This window comes from Schistocerca gregaria, chromosome 2 (genome assembly GCF_023897955.1).
Source record: "Schistocerca gregaria isolate iqSchGreg1 chromosome 2, iqSchGreg1.2, whole genome shotgun sequence".
Classification (NCBI taxonomy): Eukaryota; Metazoa; Arthropoda; class Insecta; order Orthoptera; family Acrididae; genus Schistocerca; species Schistocerca gregaria.
The window spans coordinates 621,885,168-621,903,586 of record NC_064921.1 but is presented as its reverse complement, the minus strand read 5'-3'; the positions used below and the strand labels follow the sequence as shown (position 1 = coordinate 621,903,586).

Sequence of the window (18,419 nt, the reverse complement as noted above, 5' to 3'; positions counted from 1 at the left end):
GGTGAAATGATTAAAGTAACATATGAAAACTGTTCATAGACATTCTTGTATACTCTCAAAATTTTGAAATGTGTGATCTCAATTCGTCATACATCCCACTGAATTGTCCTTTTACCTGTCTTGCACTTATTACTGCATGTAGCCAATATTTTGCCTGCCATTTTTTTTCCATTTGATGAATGCAAACACTAAGCAGTCCTCCTAAAATCCATGCTTAGGTAAACTGTTGGCTGATTAATAAATGGGTCATGCACATATACAGTTATTGACAGACTTGCAAAAGTTCGATGCTTGCTATCAGCAGAGTAAAACAGGCCAATCAAAAAATCACTTGTTGTGCCTAGGGCAAATCTTGTTCCAACTTCTGAACTTATGGCATTTCTAGCCAGTAGCACAACTCCACTGCCCAATAGTAACAGCACATTAACCACAGTGTGTAAAGAAAGCCTCACTTTTACCAGTAACCTCATACATGTTTCTTTATGGCGTTGTTTCATTAGAGAGTACTCTAAATTTAATGATTTAACTTTTTTGTCCAGTTTAACTAACATTTAGATTAAAAGGGAATACAATCACTTTGCGTAAATGAGTCCCTCACCTTTAATATTTGCTATGGACTTAAGATCCCAGCCATTTTGTATTTAATGCTGTGACTAAATGAATGCCTATCAACCAAATTATTGGGCTGAATCACGTTCTCCCATTGATCTGCTTTACTAATTGGTCAGTAAATACCAAAGTGCAAACACCTGTCTGTGCAATACTTTTGTTATAACAACCAAATAACATTTGTTGCAGATGTTGAAAAATACAATGTCGAGTGAAAACATCAGTCTTGTACATTTGCCGTGGCCGAGCGTTTTTAATGAACTGTGTACTTATGATCTCTACTGTTAAATTTACATTCCTTATATCTGCTACTAAAGTTGTTAAACTCATCATAGCAAATATTGCTGTTTGCACTGCAGATAGAGGCAAAGAAACCTGTGAACTGAAGATGTTTTGTTACAGTATCTATCTATCTATCTAAAACTGGCCAGTCCTTTAAAACCACATTAGAGCTTATGCTTGTTGTCTTCTGCAATTTTCATTGTGGAAAGTAATCAAATTGGTTGCATACATACTGGTATTACACACAATCACTAACATTTACCAAATTGTTCATTAGGATGTACAGATATATTAGAAATATTTATTTAAGGAACCATTAATATTAAGGGTGCAAAAATACAGAGGGCATTCTTTTGCTATTTAAACTATTACATAATTGGCAAAAAGTCAAACCTTTGTGCACTCCCCCTTTGGGTCTGGGGGTTAGAATAGGCCCAAGGTATCACTGCCTGTCCGAAGAGGTGACTAAAAGGAGTCTCTCACTTTTCAGCCCTTTAAGTTCAGGTCCCATTTTATTGTTTGACCTGCCACTTCCCAAATTCTACAGAAGTGTAGACCATATGGGGAAGTTAGCCAAAGTGCCCTTAGATTCGATCTCATGAACTTCTTGTCATGGCTTTGCATCTCCACGTGCAATTCAACTATCTGGGCGAGGACACTTTCCAGTGTGTGTCATCCTCTTCTATTGTCTCCTGTCCTCTTTCGCCCCCATGACAATACTGGATTACTCTAAGCACAATATCCAGCACGGTAGCTAGTCCATTGTGGTGGTGCCGTCATGTACCCATTTGGTGGTAGCTCCCTGAGAACAAAGGGATTGCACTGCTGATGTCTGAGCTCCCCACGTATGCCAAGGAGTAAATACCTGTCACCCTGGGGCATCAGGACTCCTGGCAATGGCCATCATACCAGGTGGCCTTTGCTGTGGCTGGGTGGCACCTGTGGGGAGAACCCCTGATCAGAGTGGGTGGCATCAGGGCGGATGACCCGCAATGAAGCATACTAAGTCGTCTTTTGCTGGTGATGGTACGGCAGATATGACCTTAATCATTTCCCTCCCTTGCTACACCCTGGGAGTAACGTAGATCTACAGAAAGAAGAGAGCCATATTTGCCTCGGTATTTAGTCTGTCGCAGAATGGATGGGGATTCCTTTCTACCTATGAAGCCTCAGCTTTTTTGTTGAACACCTTGAGGATAAGTTTGTGGAAGTGACAGCACTGTCCAAGATAAGAAGTGCTGCAGCCTCGATTGAGACAGCATCCCCAGCCCAATCCTGGGCATTAATTGCTTGTGACCAGCTGGGTGATATTCCTGTTACTGTCACTCCCCATAAAAGCCCCAACATGGTCCAGGGGATTATTTTCCATTGCTACCTCCTCTTGCCGTTGCATGATGAGCTCCGCATCAGTCTAGAACAGCGGGGTGTTCATTTCATCTGGCCCATTTACAGGGGACCCAAAAACAACAGGGTTGCTACCTGTGCCTTCATCTTGGCCTTTGAGGGTGATTCATTGCCTGAGAAGGTCAAGGTGATAGTTTACCACTGAAACGTTAAACCATACGTCCCTCCTATTACGTGGTGCTTTGTGCTGGAAATTTGGGCACGTCTTCCTGCTGCACTTCCAGTGCCACATGCAGAGACTGTGGACGTTCACTGCATCCAGATACTCCATATGTGCCTCCTCCCACTTGTCAACTGTGGAGAGCAGCACTCCCCCTGCTTGCCATACTGCACAGTACTCCAAAAGGAGTGGAAAATCATAGATTACAAGACCCTGGACTGGTTGACTTACACACAGGCTAAATGTAACTTTGAATGATTACACCCCGTTTGGTTGACATCCACATATGCTGCAGCTACATTACCATTACCATCACCATCACAAGTACCAGTCGTACCACACTCTGTGCCACGAACAGTGGTCCCTCCTGGCCTCCAGAATACATCTGCCCCTTGGGGGTTGGGGAAAAATCTCCTTCCGTTGCTCCCAAAGTACCCACGTCGGTAGCAAGACCCCCAAATGCAGGGGACATCGGTCCCCTACCCCCATCCGGAGAAGCAAGAGCCTCCTCCAGCTCCTTTCATGTGGAAGTGGTCCCTTAGGACCCTCTCTCCCAAGGTCTCCACTAATGCCACAGCAGACACTAGCCAGCGGCTTAAGGAGCCAAAAGCTGTTGGATGAAGAGCTTCACTGTCTTCCTCTACTACAGAAAAGCCCTCCCAGCAAGCCCCTAAAGAGAAGCAAGAGGGCAAGCAAACAAAGAAGTCTGTTAAGAAAAAGGACTCTCTGGTGGCCCCAACACCACCACTCCCTCCCAATTCTGCACCTGAGGATGAGGTGGAAATTTAAGTGTCTCGTGAGGACCTGGATCTCACCGATGCCTCGTCCACAATCGGAGTGGATACAAATACTCAATTGATGGTAGCAGGTGACCCTGAGGCATAGCTTGCATCCTTGTGTTCTTCATGTTTTTCCAGTTTCACGATAATGTCATCCTCCAGTGGAACTGCTGCAGTTTTCTCCACCACCTGGCAGAGCTACTGCAACTGTTAAGCTTTACACCTGCTTTCTGCGTTGCCCTCCAGGAAACCTGGTTCCCGGCAATGCGGACCTCTGCCCTCCATGGCTATAAGGGATATTACAGGAACCATAGAGACTATAAAAGTGTGTCAGGTGGAGTTTGTGTTTCTGTTCTACACTCAGTTTGTAGTGAAACTGTGCCCCTTCAAACACCTCTTGAAGCTGTGGCTTCCTCCAGATGGTGCAGTACCCCTGAATGTATTAGCTACACTGACTTCTCAACTCACTAAACCTTCCCTACTTTTGGGAGATTTTAACGCCCATAACCTCTTTTGGGGTGGCATCGTGCTTACTGGCAGAGGCAGAGATGTCGAAACTTTCCTTTCCTGTCTCAGTTCGACCTCTGCCTCATAAATACTGGAGCTGCCACACATTTCAGTGTGGCTTGTGGTAGTTACTCAGCCATTGATTTATCCATTTGCAGCCCAGGACTTCTCCCATCTATCCACTGGGGAGCACATGATGACTTGTGTGGTAGTGACCACTAACACATCTTGCTGTCACTGCCCCGCCATAAGGCCCACGGACACCTGTCCAGATGGCCTTTAAACAAGGCAGACTAGGAAACTTTCACCTTTGTGTTCACCGTTGAGTCTCCTCCACACGGTAACATCAATGAGATGGTTGAACAGGTGACAACAACAATTGTTACTACGGTGGAAAATACGAAAGGCAGTCCCTTAGTGGTCACCGGAAGTCGCTGAGGCAATTAAGGAGCGTTGGCGAGCTCTGCAGTGGCATAAGCTGCACCCTTGCCTGGAGCACCTCATAGCCTTTGAGAGGCTCTGTGCCATCGCTCACTAGCTTATCAAAAGACAGAAGCAGGAGTGTTGGGAGAGATACATCTCGATCATTGGGTGCCAAATGTCACCTTCCCAAGTCTGGACGAAGATCTGACGTCTTCTTGGGTACCAGACCCCAAAGGTGTCCCTGGCATTAACATCAATGGCATGTTATCTACAGATACAAACGCAGTTACAGATACAAACGCATTTGCTGAGTACTATGCTCGAGCCTCTGCATCAAACTGACCAACCCCCCCCCCCCCCCCTTGCCTTTCACACCCTCAAACAGCAGATGGAAAGTCCTCATTGTCCCAACACAGCTGCTGGGCCAGTCCCTTAGTGATCAGGTGATTAAACATTTCTCATCTGACTACAAGCAACATCTCCTCAACATCTTCAACTGGATCTGGTGCAATGGCATCTTTCCATCACAATGGCAGGAGAGCACCATCATTCTGCTGCTTAAACCTGGTGAAAACCCATTTGATGTGGATAGCTATTGGCCTATAGCCTCACTAACGTTCTATGTAAGCTGCTGGAATGTATGGTGTGTCGGCGGTTGGGTTGGGTCCTGGAGTCACGTGGCCTACTGGCTCCAAGTCAGGGCTGCTTCCGCCATGGTCGCTCTACGATTTATAATTGTGTGTCCCTCCAGTCTGCCATCTGAACAGCCTTTTCCAGGTGCCAACGCTTGGTAGCTGGATTTTTCTTTTTACGAAAAGTGTAGGACATGACCTGGTGACATCATATCCTTGCCACATTATACGAGTGGGGTCTCCAAGGTCCCCTTCAGAGTTTTATCCACTGTTGCCTCTCCCTTCATACTTTCCATGTCGAAGCTGGTGCCTCCCATAGTTCCCTCCCATATCCAGGAGAATGGGGTCCCGCAAGGCTCAGTGTTAAGTGTATCTCTATTTTTAGTGGCCATTAATGGTCTAGCAGCAGCTGTAGGGTTGTCCGTCTCACCTTCTCTGTATGCAGATGACTTCTGCATTTCATACTGCTCCACTAGAACTGGTGTTGCCGAGTGGCACCTACAGGGATCCATTCATAAGGTGCAGTCATGGGTTCTAGCCCATGGTTTCCATTTTTCGGCCACAAAGTCGCATGTTATGCACTTCTGTCGGCACCGTACCATTCATTCGGAACCAGAACTTTACCTTAATGATGATCCACTCACTGTCGCGGAGGCAAATTGTTTCTTAGGACTAGTTTTCAACACCTGATTGACTTGACTTCGTCACCTCCGTCAGCTTAAGGAGGAAGTGCTGGCAACAACTCGATGCCCTTCGGTGCCTGAGCGACACCAACTGGGGTGCAGATCGCTCTACGCTGCAGCAGCTCTACAGACTCCTTGTTCAATCCCGCCTTAACTATGTGAGTGTGGTACATGGTTCGGCGGTGCCCTCACCGTTGCGTTCACTCAACCAAGTGCACCATGTGGCATTTGCCTTGTGACGGGAGCTTTTAGTAAGAGTCTGGTGACCAGCGTCCTGGTGGTGGCCAGAGTCCCTACATTGCAGGTTAGGCGGTGTCCTACATGAGCGAAGGAAGTGAACGACAGCGAGAGACTTCTAGGTATGTGACGCTCCAGTGACAAGCAGCAGCATCGGGCGAAAAGATTGGGTGTCATGTGTACTAGTGACCATGTCGCACTACAAGATGGCTGCTTAGAGCCAAGCAGCTTTTTCTATACAACGTCGTCCCTAACGTGTTGAATACTGTAGCTGGAGAATAAGGCTACAGAATTACGTTTACTTAAGAAAATGAAGTGAAAAGGAATGCTGTATGTGAAATTTACAAAGGGAGGAATCTCCATGGAGAATTTCATAAATATCATCAACTATGAAGATCACCAGACAAATTCTTTGAATACACGTGAATGAGCAGAACAACATTGACTCTCTCATCAATAAATTAAAATGAATGTTTTACCAACAAATAAATGTGGAGGAATGATTACTATGTGACTGACTACGCTACATGCAAACATAGTACACAAATGGATAACAATCAACAATAATTAGCTGTGGTGTCGGGGTAGCATTACAGGTCGTGATTATGTGTTACGAAAGTGTCCTGGCTTCGATTCTGGGCCATTCTTATATTTTTACTGACTCAGTTACAGTTCTGTATACTAAGTTTTATGTTAAATATTTTTAAGTTCTTGCCAAAGAAATTGTTCTTCATACCTATCCCAGTACACCACACACATTTAATTCCTAATAAATTACAATGAACCATGAAATTTTACAGATTTTTGATGTTGCAAACGTAATTCACCAGCAGTCAGTGTTAAGGCCAAGCATTTCAATTAATCTAAATAGCCTGTAAAAGTAAAACATATAAAAATTTTGAAAAGAAAGTCAAACATTTTGTGTACTGATTTGTCTAAAAGTATGAAATAAAAAAATTATTAGGGAAACGTTTGATGCACCTCATTTTCTGTTCATGATTTCGAGCATCATTTAAAAGCACGTAGAACATTTCTCTGATTTACTTATTTCTTTTACACAAATCATTTCATAAAATATTTGACTGATTTCTTTCATTTTTAATTTAGAGGTTTATTCAGAAAGCATGACCTTACTGACTCCTCGTTTGCTTTCCTAATGTACTTGATTCGTAGGGAGCCTTTTGACATTTAAACACTGCACCAATGTGCAAAATAGCTAGGTCTTGAACAGATGAAGTTTTTGACACTTCATTTACTTAGCTTGGCAGCAACTTTTCGTCAAATATTTCAATTTTTCCTCAGCTTATTAAGCTGGCGGCCATATCTCGTGCTCTTGAGCACATCCGCTCATGCCCAGGCGAGACATTTCTCCTGTGTACTGTCTCTTTGAGCGGACTATAAGCTATCTACCAGTACTACCCTTGTCATATTTTGGTAGTGACCATCCAGGAGTCCATCTATGCCCTGGAACTGTCTAGTCATTCAGTGGTGTTTGTATGGACCCCAGATCACATCTGAATCCCAGGCAACGAACTTGCCGACAGGCTGGCGAAACAGGCTACCCAGAAACTGCTTAAGAGATTGGCTTCTCTGAAACTGACCTGCATTCAGTATTATGCTGCGAGGTTTTGCGGCTTTGGGAGACGGAACGGCATAACCTCAATATGCACATCAAACTGCGTGCCATTAAGGAAACTACGAATGTGTGGAAGACCTCCGTGCGCACCTCTCGCAGGGACTCTGTGGTTCCCTGTCAGCTCTGCATTGGTCATAAATGGCTGACGAATTGTTACCTCCTCAGTCGCAAGCACCCATCTCAGGGTCGCTGTGGCTCACGAATAACGGTTGTGCATCTCTTGCTGGACTGCTTACTTTTATCCTCTCTGCGGCAGACTTTTTATCCTTGTCAACACCCTACCTTCGTTGTTGGGTGACATTGCTTCAACAGCTGATTTAGTTTTACATTTTATTCAAGAGGGGTTTTCTTATCATACCATCTAAATGTGGGCATTTAGCCTTCTCTCCGAGGCAGCCACCCTCCATCCATTTTAACTCTCACACTTTCTTTGCATTTGTTTGTCTTGGTGGTCATCTTTTCCCTACATATGTTCATCTCTCATTATCTTTTTGGGGTGGACATTTTAATGTATTGCAGAGTGACTGGCTCATCCTCTTTTATTCTTGTGATCAGCCAGCCCAGACCATCTGCTCTATGGTTTTAATACCTTCTACTTTTCTTTGTGGTGTGTTTTTTCCCTGATTTTTGTGTGTTCCATTTGTTTTCTTTTTAGGTGTGGTTCCCCATTCCTTTTCCCCCTTTTACCTTCTCAAATGAACTTTGGGTGTTTTTGTACCTTGAGTGTTGCTTGCATCAGGAAAAAAGGATTGATGACCTGGTAGTTTGTTCCCTTTATATCTAAACCAACCAACCAACCTACCTACCTACCTTTGTGCACTTGTGCTCTGTAGTTGAAACACAGGTAGTGTGTGCACTACAATGTTGGCAAATATTTGTTCAGTACAGCTTTGAGTGCATGTTATTTTGAGATGGTTAACAACTTACTCATGTTGGAGTTCTTTTGAGTGTAAAATGTGGTGTTGCTTCTCAGCAAACATATCTGATTTATTTGTCCAATAAATCAGAATATTGCAAATAACTAACACACCTCTATAGGTGGTTTCTAAAATTTCTTGCTAATAGATGCCAGTTAATGCTGGAAGGTTAGAACTCTTATTGGAACAAAATGTAGGCTTCTGTCCATGGTTTGCTTTAACAGGGATCATGGACAGTAGTTAAAATGACTCCATCCAGTGCAAACCAGTTTACTATATATCACAAAGGTGCACTTCCAAAAATCTGTTTTAAAATAAGTTATATAATATAATCTAAGACTTCTCATTGTTTTAACAATTATGAAAAAGATCGTTTGCTACAACAAATAGACAGTTGCACATTAAGCTTTCGGCTTTTGGAGAGTGATGGAAAAAACACAGGAAAAAAGAGAGAATGGAATTAAGCATCAAAGTACCATGTATTATGGAAAATTTCAATCATAATAATGTAAAAGTTATTCAATAGTATTTGATATTCATCACGTTTTTACATTTTTAATTACAAACAAAAATGATGATATAGTACTGATCACTAGATTTAAACGGAAAGACAAAAGATAAATTCCATTTTGAAATGAGGCTGTGGTTTTAGGCTGCATGTGGAAGAACTGAATGACATTTTCCCCTTTAAACTGTGTAATACATTAAGAGGATAAAATTTAACAGAACTGCAGATATGACAGTTGTGTTGAATTCTGTAAATCTGTTACATTCACACTTGGCTGTTGCAAAGTCCAGAATAATCTTTCGTGGATATTTATGTACATGTCAGATAAATTAATTCGTACTGGTTGCTACTCCTTAAGTGGTAGTGTTGTGTATTTTGTGTATATTTCTAAGACTGTAGTAATCAGTTAATATTCATCTTAGATAAGGAAGTGAAGTTGAATGGATATTAATATTTTTTCAGGCATCATATCTGGAGTCAAGATTGATGGGAAGGCCCATATGCCGGGTGAATCCAAAGAACATACTTCCTCTTTTGGAGGAATCTGAGAAGGAAAGTTTTCCAAAAGTGTATCTGAGAATAAAACCAAGTGGAAACTGCAGTGATGCATCAAAATTCACTGTAACTGATGAAATTACATTAACAGCAGATGTTTCCTCTGAATCTGTTGTAAATTGTAGCCTTAAGTCAGTGGGTAATACTGTTAAACACCAATACAAATTTTCAAAAATTTTTGGTCCTAAATCAACTCAAAAGCAGTTGTTCAGAGAGACATGTTTACAACCATTAAAATGTTTCCTAAGAGGAGAGAACTGTCTACTATTTGCATATGGGGCAACTAATGCTGGAAAAACCTATACTATACAGGGGACAACTGAGAATCCTGGAATCATACCACAATCAATAAACATGATATTTAGTGCTCTTAAAGGAAGATTGTGTACTGACTGCCAGTATAAGCCATACAGACTGGAAAATGTGATTTGCCTGGATGAAGCAAAGCAGCAAGAGGAACTCAGTGTTAGGGATCATTTGCTTGGATGTACAGTGCCACTTAATAATTTGTATCCCATGGAGTCAGCTGTTATTAGCAATTTAAAAACAAATGTAGACTTCAGTTCCCCATCATTTCAGGCTATGAAATCACATTTGGACGAGGTTATTCTGAACCTAGAAGATGAGAAGAGTGTAACATTCAGCTTGTGGGTATCCTTCTACGAGATACATAATGAAGTAATATATGACCTATTGGACATTTCAAGTGGCTGTGATGTAAAAAGGAAGCAACTTTCTTTAGGATATGTGAATGGTTTGGCGTATATTAAAGACATTCACCAAGTTTATGTGTCATCACCAGATGAAGCTTACCGGATATATTTAACTGGGAAAAATAATTTGCAGAAAGCTGCCACAGCATTAAATACAGATTCTAGCAGATCTCACTGTGTGTTTTCTATAAAAATGGTGCGTGTATTGAATTCAGAGAACCCTCACCCAGTGAAAGTAAGTGTTTTTTCTTGTGTCGATTTAGCAGGTACAGAAAGAGTGAAAAAAACTCTTAATGTAGGAAATCGGTTAAGAGAATCTCAAAATATAAACACGTCTCTGTATGTGTTAGGTAGATGTCTGTCGATTATTAGGGATAATCAGAGGTCACAACGAAAAATGAGGGTGCCATTTAGAGATTCAAAACTGACGCAGGTATTCCAGTACGCATTGACTGGAAATCAAGGCATTGCAATGATAGTAAACATTACTTTTGATCCAGTGATGTATCTTGAAACAGTTAACGTTTTAAAGTTTTCTGCACTTGCAAGGCAAATTTTAGTTGAACCACAAAATACTTCATATTTGAATTCTACGAGTATGCTGAGTAGTAAAGCTAGCCTGATGAAGTGCAATGACACACTTACTGCATCTTTTGTGACTCAGGTAAATGACTGCAACCATTTACCGATTATCAAGAAGTTGCAACAGCAGCTAGAAAGGGAATGTGAAAGTAGCAGAGAACTTGCAAGGCAGTTGGAGACTGAAAAACAGCGAGCCAGGGAGATTGATGCCCATGTGCGTGAAGAACTTACAGCAGAATTTTCTTTGTTACTGCAGAGAACTGAAGATTTCTGGCAGAAACAAGTGAAGTCTGCTACTGAGGATGAAGTAGACATGGGGAACTTTCGCATACAACAGTTAACAGATTTTTATGAAAAGAAATTGAAGAATGCACAAGATGAAGTGAAACTCTTGCATGCGCAACTGAAAGAAACAAAAAAATCATTCAAACAAGAAATAGACCTATTAAAATCACAACTTGAAGTTCAGAACACAGATGGAGGAGATTTGCTTGATACTTTAAGGAAGCAATTGGCAGCACTAACAAAGGAACTTCATAATAAAAATGTGGAAAATCAAGTGTTAACTGATAAGATTGAAGAGGCAAAAGAGGATTTCATTATGTTGGAAGAAAACAGGAAATCTCTTCTGCAAGAGCTGGTTATGGACAATAGCTCATTAGTTGAAAGAATTGGTTCACATGTTTCTCATCATGGTGATGTTGACAGTTCTGATGATGTTGATGATTGTGATGTAAAGACAGAAATGACTGAAGAGGAAAATGACAGCTTGGAACAAAACTCAATAGACTCAATAGAAGCATGTGATGTAATTAGTCAGGATGACAGTGATATTGTGATAATTGATGACTAATAGTGAGAAGGGTAAATATTGTTTGTAAAATAGTTGTGGAACAGATGTTTTTATGCTTTTACAGAACTGAGAATATAGACTTTCTTTCTGGGAGCTTATCTTATCTGTGACTTACTTCTGTATTCTTTCAGATTTACATATGTAAGATCAGTTTTAGTATACACATACTATTCTTTTGTAACATTCACTTGGTTTCAGTTAAGTTCATTCCTTACATTGACTGTACATAAATGTAAATAGACACTAGCATTTTACTTTGTACAAAACGCTGAAAGGAGTTGCTGTAAAATATGGACATAAAATCTGTGTTGCTTGTATTAAATAAGGTATGTATTTCGAGTAGTATACTTGTAAGCAGTTTTTATTGTCGGTGCAAATGTTTGTATTGTGTTGCCACTGTAGTTGGAATCCAGAGTTAATGTTGTGACTTTCCAACAAAAAAAGTTTTGTAAGAAACTATTTCCATAATATTGTAAAGTTATTGGATGATGACAAAAATTACTGTAGTTTGTGATGTTGATTTCTACCAGCATTAATTTCTCATCAGATAGTTGGAAAAAAATCTTGCTCTCTTTCTCTGTAGCTAATCTACCAGTGCAGCAATAAATATATATATTTAATTTTAAAATTCTTTTCTATTAATTGATGGTTTCATCAGGCTATAAAGTGCATAGTTGAATGTTTTGAAAAGTTTCATTGAAAGACAGAAATAAATTAAGTGATTAGATGGAAAATCCTTGTAATTTTTCAGCAAAAACCTCTGTGTTATTGTATTTAGACTGGGGATCTCAGCTAGAATATGGAGACCACATCAGATGTGAGGAAAAAACTTCAGGACCTGTGCAACAATGTGTTGTGAAGCCAGTCTTTCAAGAAAAGTATCTATATAATCCACAGAATGCTTTATAAAGAATCACAAAATTAGGTGACATTAGAGTTCTTACAGATAACACAACAGTGAAAGGCTGTAAGGCATTGTGAGGGATTCTTGTACAAAATAAAAAAATATGCCATAAAGAAACCTTTAAACCTAGATTTGGAAATTGTGTTTTCCACCTACACTTTGTAGATCTCGTAAAAACCTCTTGCAAATCAAACTTGCGTAATAGTGCCTACATTTCTATGCAATGGTTAAGTGTTACCCAAATGAAAATAGTAGAATCAGTAAACAGTGTAGTTCCTTTTTTTCATCCAGGGATCTTATCACAGTGATACAGAAATTGTCAACATAATACAATAAAAGTCAATAGCTCGAAATATACAATACACCAAGTACACAACATGCTTTGAGGATAGGACATGTGACTAGTCATTGCCTTGACTAAGGAGATATCCTGGCATCTGTCTAAATGATACAGGAAGAAAATCCAAAAATCAGGATGACTAGATGTAGCAACTCTGTTCTCCAGAATCTGAGCCCAGCATATTAACTGCTGTACTGCCCCATTCAGTTGGTCCCTGTTGTACAGTGTTTCTTGATTTACACATAATTTGTTTCAGGCAATTTATAATATAAATCTCAATTCTGTTCTTAATTGCCGAACACACTGTTGTCAACATAATACAATAAAAGTCAGTGAAGATGCTGTGGTGCCCCTTGTACATCTCCAGCAGACTCCCATGCCCACACACATTCAACTACACTCCTCAGTTTGCCTCAAAAGCTGAGTCAGCATCCCCTCAAGATGAGTGAGATGTTGAACTCGGGACATGACAAGACATTATTACTGTTGTAAAGTCCAAACTGTTGCTTGTTCCATGATTATGTATAAAACTATTAGTGACAAACTTGGCACTATTTTCCCTTATATCCACCACAGTTTGATAGTTGTACTCGACTGGCACAGTCAGGATGCTCTTTACAGAGTGTGAAACTTCTACCAATTATTCTTACAGCTCTTTTCTACAGTTAAAAACTGTCTATTTTGTGCCTTCATTCTCCAGAAAACAATCCCACACATGAAGGCACTGTACGTAACCACAAGATGTTAGCAGCTGGCAATGTTCACACCTAGAAAATTTGTTTATTAAGCAATATCTAGATTTATCATCTATGCTTAATGTGTGTTGTTCTCATTCTTTATGCTGAAATGCATACTGTTTTTTATGTTCAGTGGTAACTTATTACATACTGCCTAATCAGAATAGAACTTTTTATCCATGTCTTGTGCTGTCTAGAAGTTCACTGATATATCAACAACAGAAGTGGATCAAGACACTACCCCTAGAAACACCTGTTCCTATCATTTTTGTGAAACTTGTAATGGCCAGCAAAGGCAGTAGTGTAATTACATTTCTTTAGCAAGGGTGATGCACCAGGCACTCCAGAAAAATCTTTAACTAAAGTACTCGTGTATGTTGTTTGTTAATGAGACGTGCACCCGATCTATGCGTGACTTCATAACAAATTGGAACCTTACCTATGCCTTCAGTCTTATTTATTAATTGTATTGTCTTCCTGACTTCTTGCTCTGTTGTGGGAAACATTGTACTGTTTTCTAAGTCACTGTGAGTTATAGGAAGTTTTTGCTGTAACTTCTCTGCAGTCCCAGAGAAATAATCATTTACAAAATTTGATAATTCCTGAGGATTTTCTATTATTGTTTCAATGTTTGATTTTTTACTTGGCTTTTACAGTTTCTTGTCTTATAACATTCCACACCTATTTTCTTTTGGGCAATATCCTGTACTACTTTTATTTTTTGCATTTTATGTCATTGAATGTTGTTTTTGCAACAGGCAGTGCCCTCCTGTATATTTTTTAATCTGTGATAATAAGTTAGGAACTGTAAATTAGTGTAGTATTATTGTAACGAATTTAGAAATTTTAGTATCTGGGAGGATGTTCTAATACCTGCAGTTATCAGTCTATTTACCGTATCTGCTGCTGTCGAAATAGCTACTTTTCAATATGTCTCCTCAAAAATTCTTGTAAACATCATTCAGAAGTTAGAGAATTAACATCTAATTGTTTTCCATATACACTTGATCCCAGATTTAATTTGCCAGTGCCCTAGGAAATGTGTGTATTTTACTTCCGAGAAAGATCTTTTGTAGCCTTGCGGGTTTTACCAAGCCTGTCTTTAGCTTTATTGTCAAACAGTAATGATCCAAAAGACCAAGATCTGTTATAAATACTTTGCAAATTTCCCTGTCAGTATCTCTAAGACAGTGTTCTAAAACTGATGTTGAACTTTTCGATGCAATCGTAGCAGTGTATACCATTTGTACCTCGCCAAAGCTACTAAAAATGTTTAGGATGTTATCATTAATTTTGCCCTCAACACCGTTGTTAATATTCATGTGTCCATTTATTATGTTACGTTTGGGGATTGAGACTGTTTTTAGAACTTCAGTTAATGTGTGAAAGAAATTGTCCACATTAAAAGTAGGTGAGTGGTGTCCTGGTTTGGTTACTTCATTGGCTGCCTATTCAAAATGTTTATCTACGCTAATTGTGACCAAATCACCTCTGTAGCTTTAACCCTTACTGCACTGCTTTGCGTATTTGCAAAGCAGAGATCGAACTGGATTTAATCTGCTCTCAGAATTCGATATTGTGAGTTGCTTTGGTTATTTGAAGTGGTTCAGCTTTAAGTAGGTATTTGTAAATATGGCCACAGACAAGCAATTTCACAGATATGCAATGTTACAAAAAATTGACATATTTTAAACATTTTTCCTGTAGTCTTAGGCCAATCCTCCCCATGAAAATAATTATTAACAATAGTTTATAAGAAAAGTGTGGAAAGAGGGCTCAAGATATATGCTACCTGTTATATAACTGCAGGATACCCATCTGATACATAACAGAGCAGTTTGAGGTTTACTGCACCGATCGATACCACAACTCTTCCTTCATTTAGGGCATGTAATAGTCCAGATTTTAATTAACAGATTAATTATAATGTGAACACTATGTTTGCACCAGTAATTCCAACCTTATAAATGATATGTGATGTACATGATCTTGAAACAGCAGTGCACTAAACCTACAGAACTCAGTAAATTGGTAGGAACTTCTGAAACTGTCACATTCTGTTATAACTACCAGATGATGAAAATGTTTCAAGGAGCTGATTTTCAATTGTCAGCCAAAATACATCAGACATCGCTTATCTTGTGTATTGCTACTGTTAATTCGTATGATCTACCTATCAACAATTTTCATAATAGTTAAGAAAATTTTGAGTCATTGTCACTAACTATAAACAAACAACTAACTTACTTTCTGTTTAAATGCCAGAACTTCTGGTAACACTGATGGAAAAGTCTGTTTAATTGAACATCAGAAACATGATAGGAATGCTGTACCTAACTTATTTATTGTGTAATTAACAAAATTGTAAAAAGTATTGTTTGTGTTGTGTATTTGATGTAATTTTATGTGATAAAAAGCTATCTGCCTATACGAATCACAGTAGTAATTGTAACATTTCCATCTGTGTGTTCAGTTAACAAGATGACAGTTTTTTGTGACTCATAAAATTTGTACTAACAATGATACTATTGTCATGAAATGTATATAAGAGAGGACTTTTTGGAGGTGGAACTCGCTATGGATTGGAAGTTTTGTGACACAGCATCTATGTCACTGAATGTAATAAATCTGCAATGAGAAGTATTATGGTGTACCAGTTATTTATTTCATATTACACACTGATCAAACCAAAAAAAGTGAATCCAGCTCTTGAGACCTCCAGGACAATGAAGAGTTCTAAAGTTAAATATTATATATTACTGAGTTCACCATCCACATAGGCTGTTTTTATTTCATAGAGCTACTGACTGCAATAACTTCACATAATTACATTTTTATTTAGTGAATGAATTACATCTAAAAGTCTTTGGAATATTTAAGTGTTACCCAAATGATGTAGAAATATAATTGTGGTGGAATGAACTGGGATCCAAGGTAAAACTGGACCAAGTGCTAATGTTTCAGGTGTAATGGACATACAGAAATAAGAAAATAAAATAAAAAATGCCCAACTTGACAAACATAAATTGAATATGTGGAACAAAATGCTGGAGCCAAACTGTGGGGACAGAAATTGAATTTTAGAAGCAAAATCCGATATGTGGCAGTCAGCAGCGAGAACTTCGCAATAAATGAGATAAGTGCTTATCAAAATCAATACTGTGTACTTTGCCTGAAAACTACAGGAATGAACATTAGGATAACAATAACAGTAAGGAAAACTTTTGGAATGGTTGAAAATAGAGATGGTGAACATAGAAGTAAGTCATGGGAAGAAAATAAGAAAGTTTCATTGCCGGGGGATGGAAAACAGAGGAAATGGACATAGAAACTGAGGTGTGAGAAATCCATTAAAATCAGGCTAATGGTTGGGAAAGAAACACTCCACAAATGAGTTTCCACTGTGGGAACAGCAGGAGAACATACCAGGTTAATAGAATTAATTTTGTCAATTTTGGGAAAATATGCTAAGTGAAATCAAAGCTAAGGAAGAAGGTAACACAACAGGGAAATAGAGCTCTGTGAAAATGTTTTGACGGACATTTTTGATGAAGCAAGTAGTAGAGCTCTGTCTGTAGAAGATAGAGAACGGTGATTGATGAACATGGGATTGTAAGATTAATGGAAATTGAAAATAGAGGGGGGGCTTGTGAACGTGTTACTGTTTAGAGATTGATAGTATAGTGACTGAAAATTGTGTGCCGCAAGGGGAGGGAGGTGGTATACAGATAGGTAATGATTATGAGAGGAATATTGAGATTATTAGTGATATTTGCACTGGGGATAATGATAAAATAGAGATGGAGAGCAATGTCAATATTGAGCTTGCTGATAATGAATGGGAAGACACTTTGCTTTATGATGATCTGGAAGTGATGGTTTATGTACAATTAAAGGAGGAAGACGTGGTGAAAAACAATACTATGAACACAGCTGCTCATAGTAGTGAGGAATGGGTACAATGTTTGGGAAGTACATGATATCAGCTCATACTTTTAGACAGTCAAATAGTGTCCACTTGTGATGATGTAAGAACACACTTTTGGGGGGGGGGGGATACTGGAAGTAACATGGGATTATTATAATGATATAATAAACAGTAACCAAATACAAAGTGCTACGAAAGAGGTTTGCTGGAAATTACATGCAGATTAAGGAGTATATTCTAAAGTACATAATGTATTAAAAGATGCCAATGTACCTTTGGGGGGGGGGGGGGGGCGGCGGCTTACAACCATCACGAGGAGCTACTTGAATGGGAGAGACAATTAGAAATCAGAGAAATGGAAAGTTATTTCCTTGCTGAAGGGGAAGATGAAGGTGAATGTGATGTCCAAGGGAGACCGTATGTTTGTGTACAAATAGATGATTGGAAAGGCAATTGCTGGGTTGACACTGGAAGTCCTGTAATTGGAATCTTGGGAAAATTGAAGTTAGGGACAAAAAATGGAGAAAATTTTATTGAATTTCCAATAACTTTGGTTAGAATCAAAGGTGCCACAGGGAAGTACAGTAAGGTGGTGAATAGACAAGCAATGTCATCATTTAAAATAAATGTTTCCTTTATGCAGGGCTGCATGGTAAGAAATGTTCTGAAGGAAAGCTTAATAAGGGGTGTGGAGTGGATTGTAGAAACAAAAGTTAGATTCAGTTGTTGTGACATGAAACTATTATTTCAAGCCCCAAAAGTGAAATTTGTTCTGAAACTGATATAGTAATGATAAATAATAGTAGTAGCAGTAACTAAATCGGGGAAGGGGCAGTGGAACAGTTGGACAAAAGGGTTACTATGAGAAAGAGGTGGGTTTTTGTTGTGGTGATGTGTGGAATGAGTCATATGGTGAATAAATACAGAAAAGGTAAGGGAAGTTGAGGAATTAAATCCAAAAGCAAAATAGGAAGTAAAGAATTGTTTTGGGAGTAATGTGACATGTTTGATGGAAAAACCAAGAAGAGTA

General features: G+C 39.3%; 1 protein-coding gene across 1 annotated transcript in view; it reads left to right on the top strand.

Annotated features, from left to right (window-relative positions):
• LOC126334614 (kinesin-like protein KIF20B) overlaps positions 1-16,104 on the top strand; it is a 36,322-nt gene extending 20,218 nt beyond the window's left edge. Inside the window, exon 4 of the mRNA XM_049997022.1 lies at positions 9,240-16,104. Within this exon, the coding sequence (XP_049852979.1) occupies positions 9,240-11,480 (2,241 nt within the window). The 3' untranslated portion in view covers positions 11,481-16,104. The remainder of the gene's footprint in view (positions 1-9,239) is intronic.
• Positions 16,105-18,419: the final 2,315 nt, after the last annotated feature.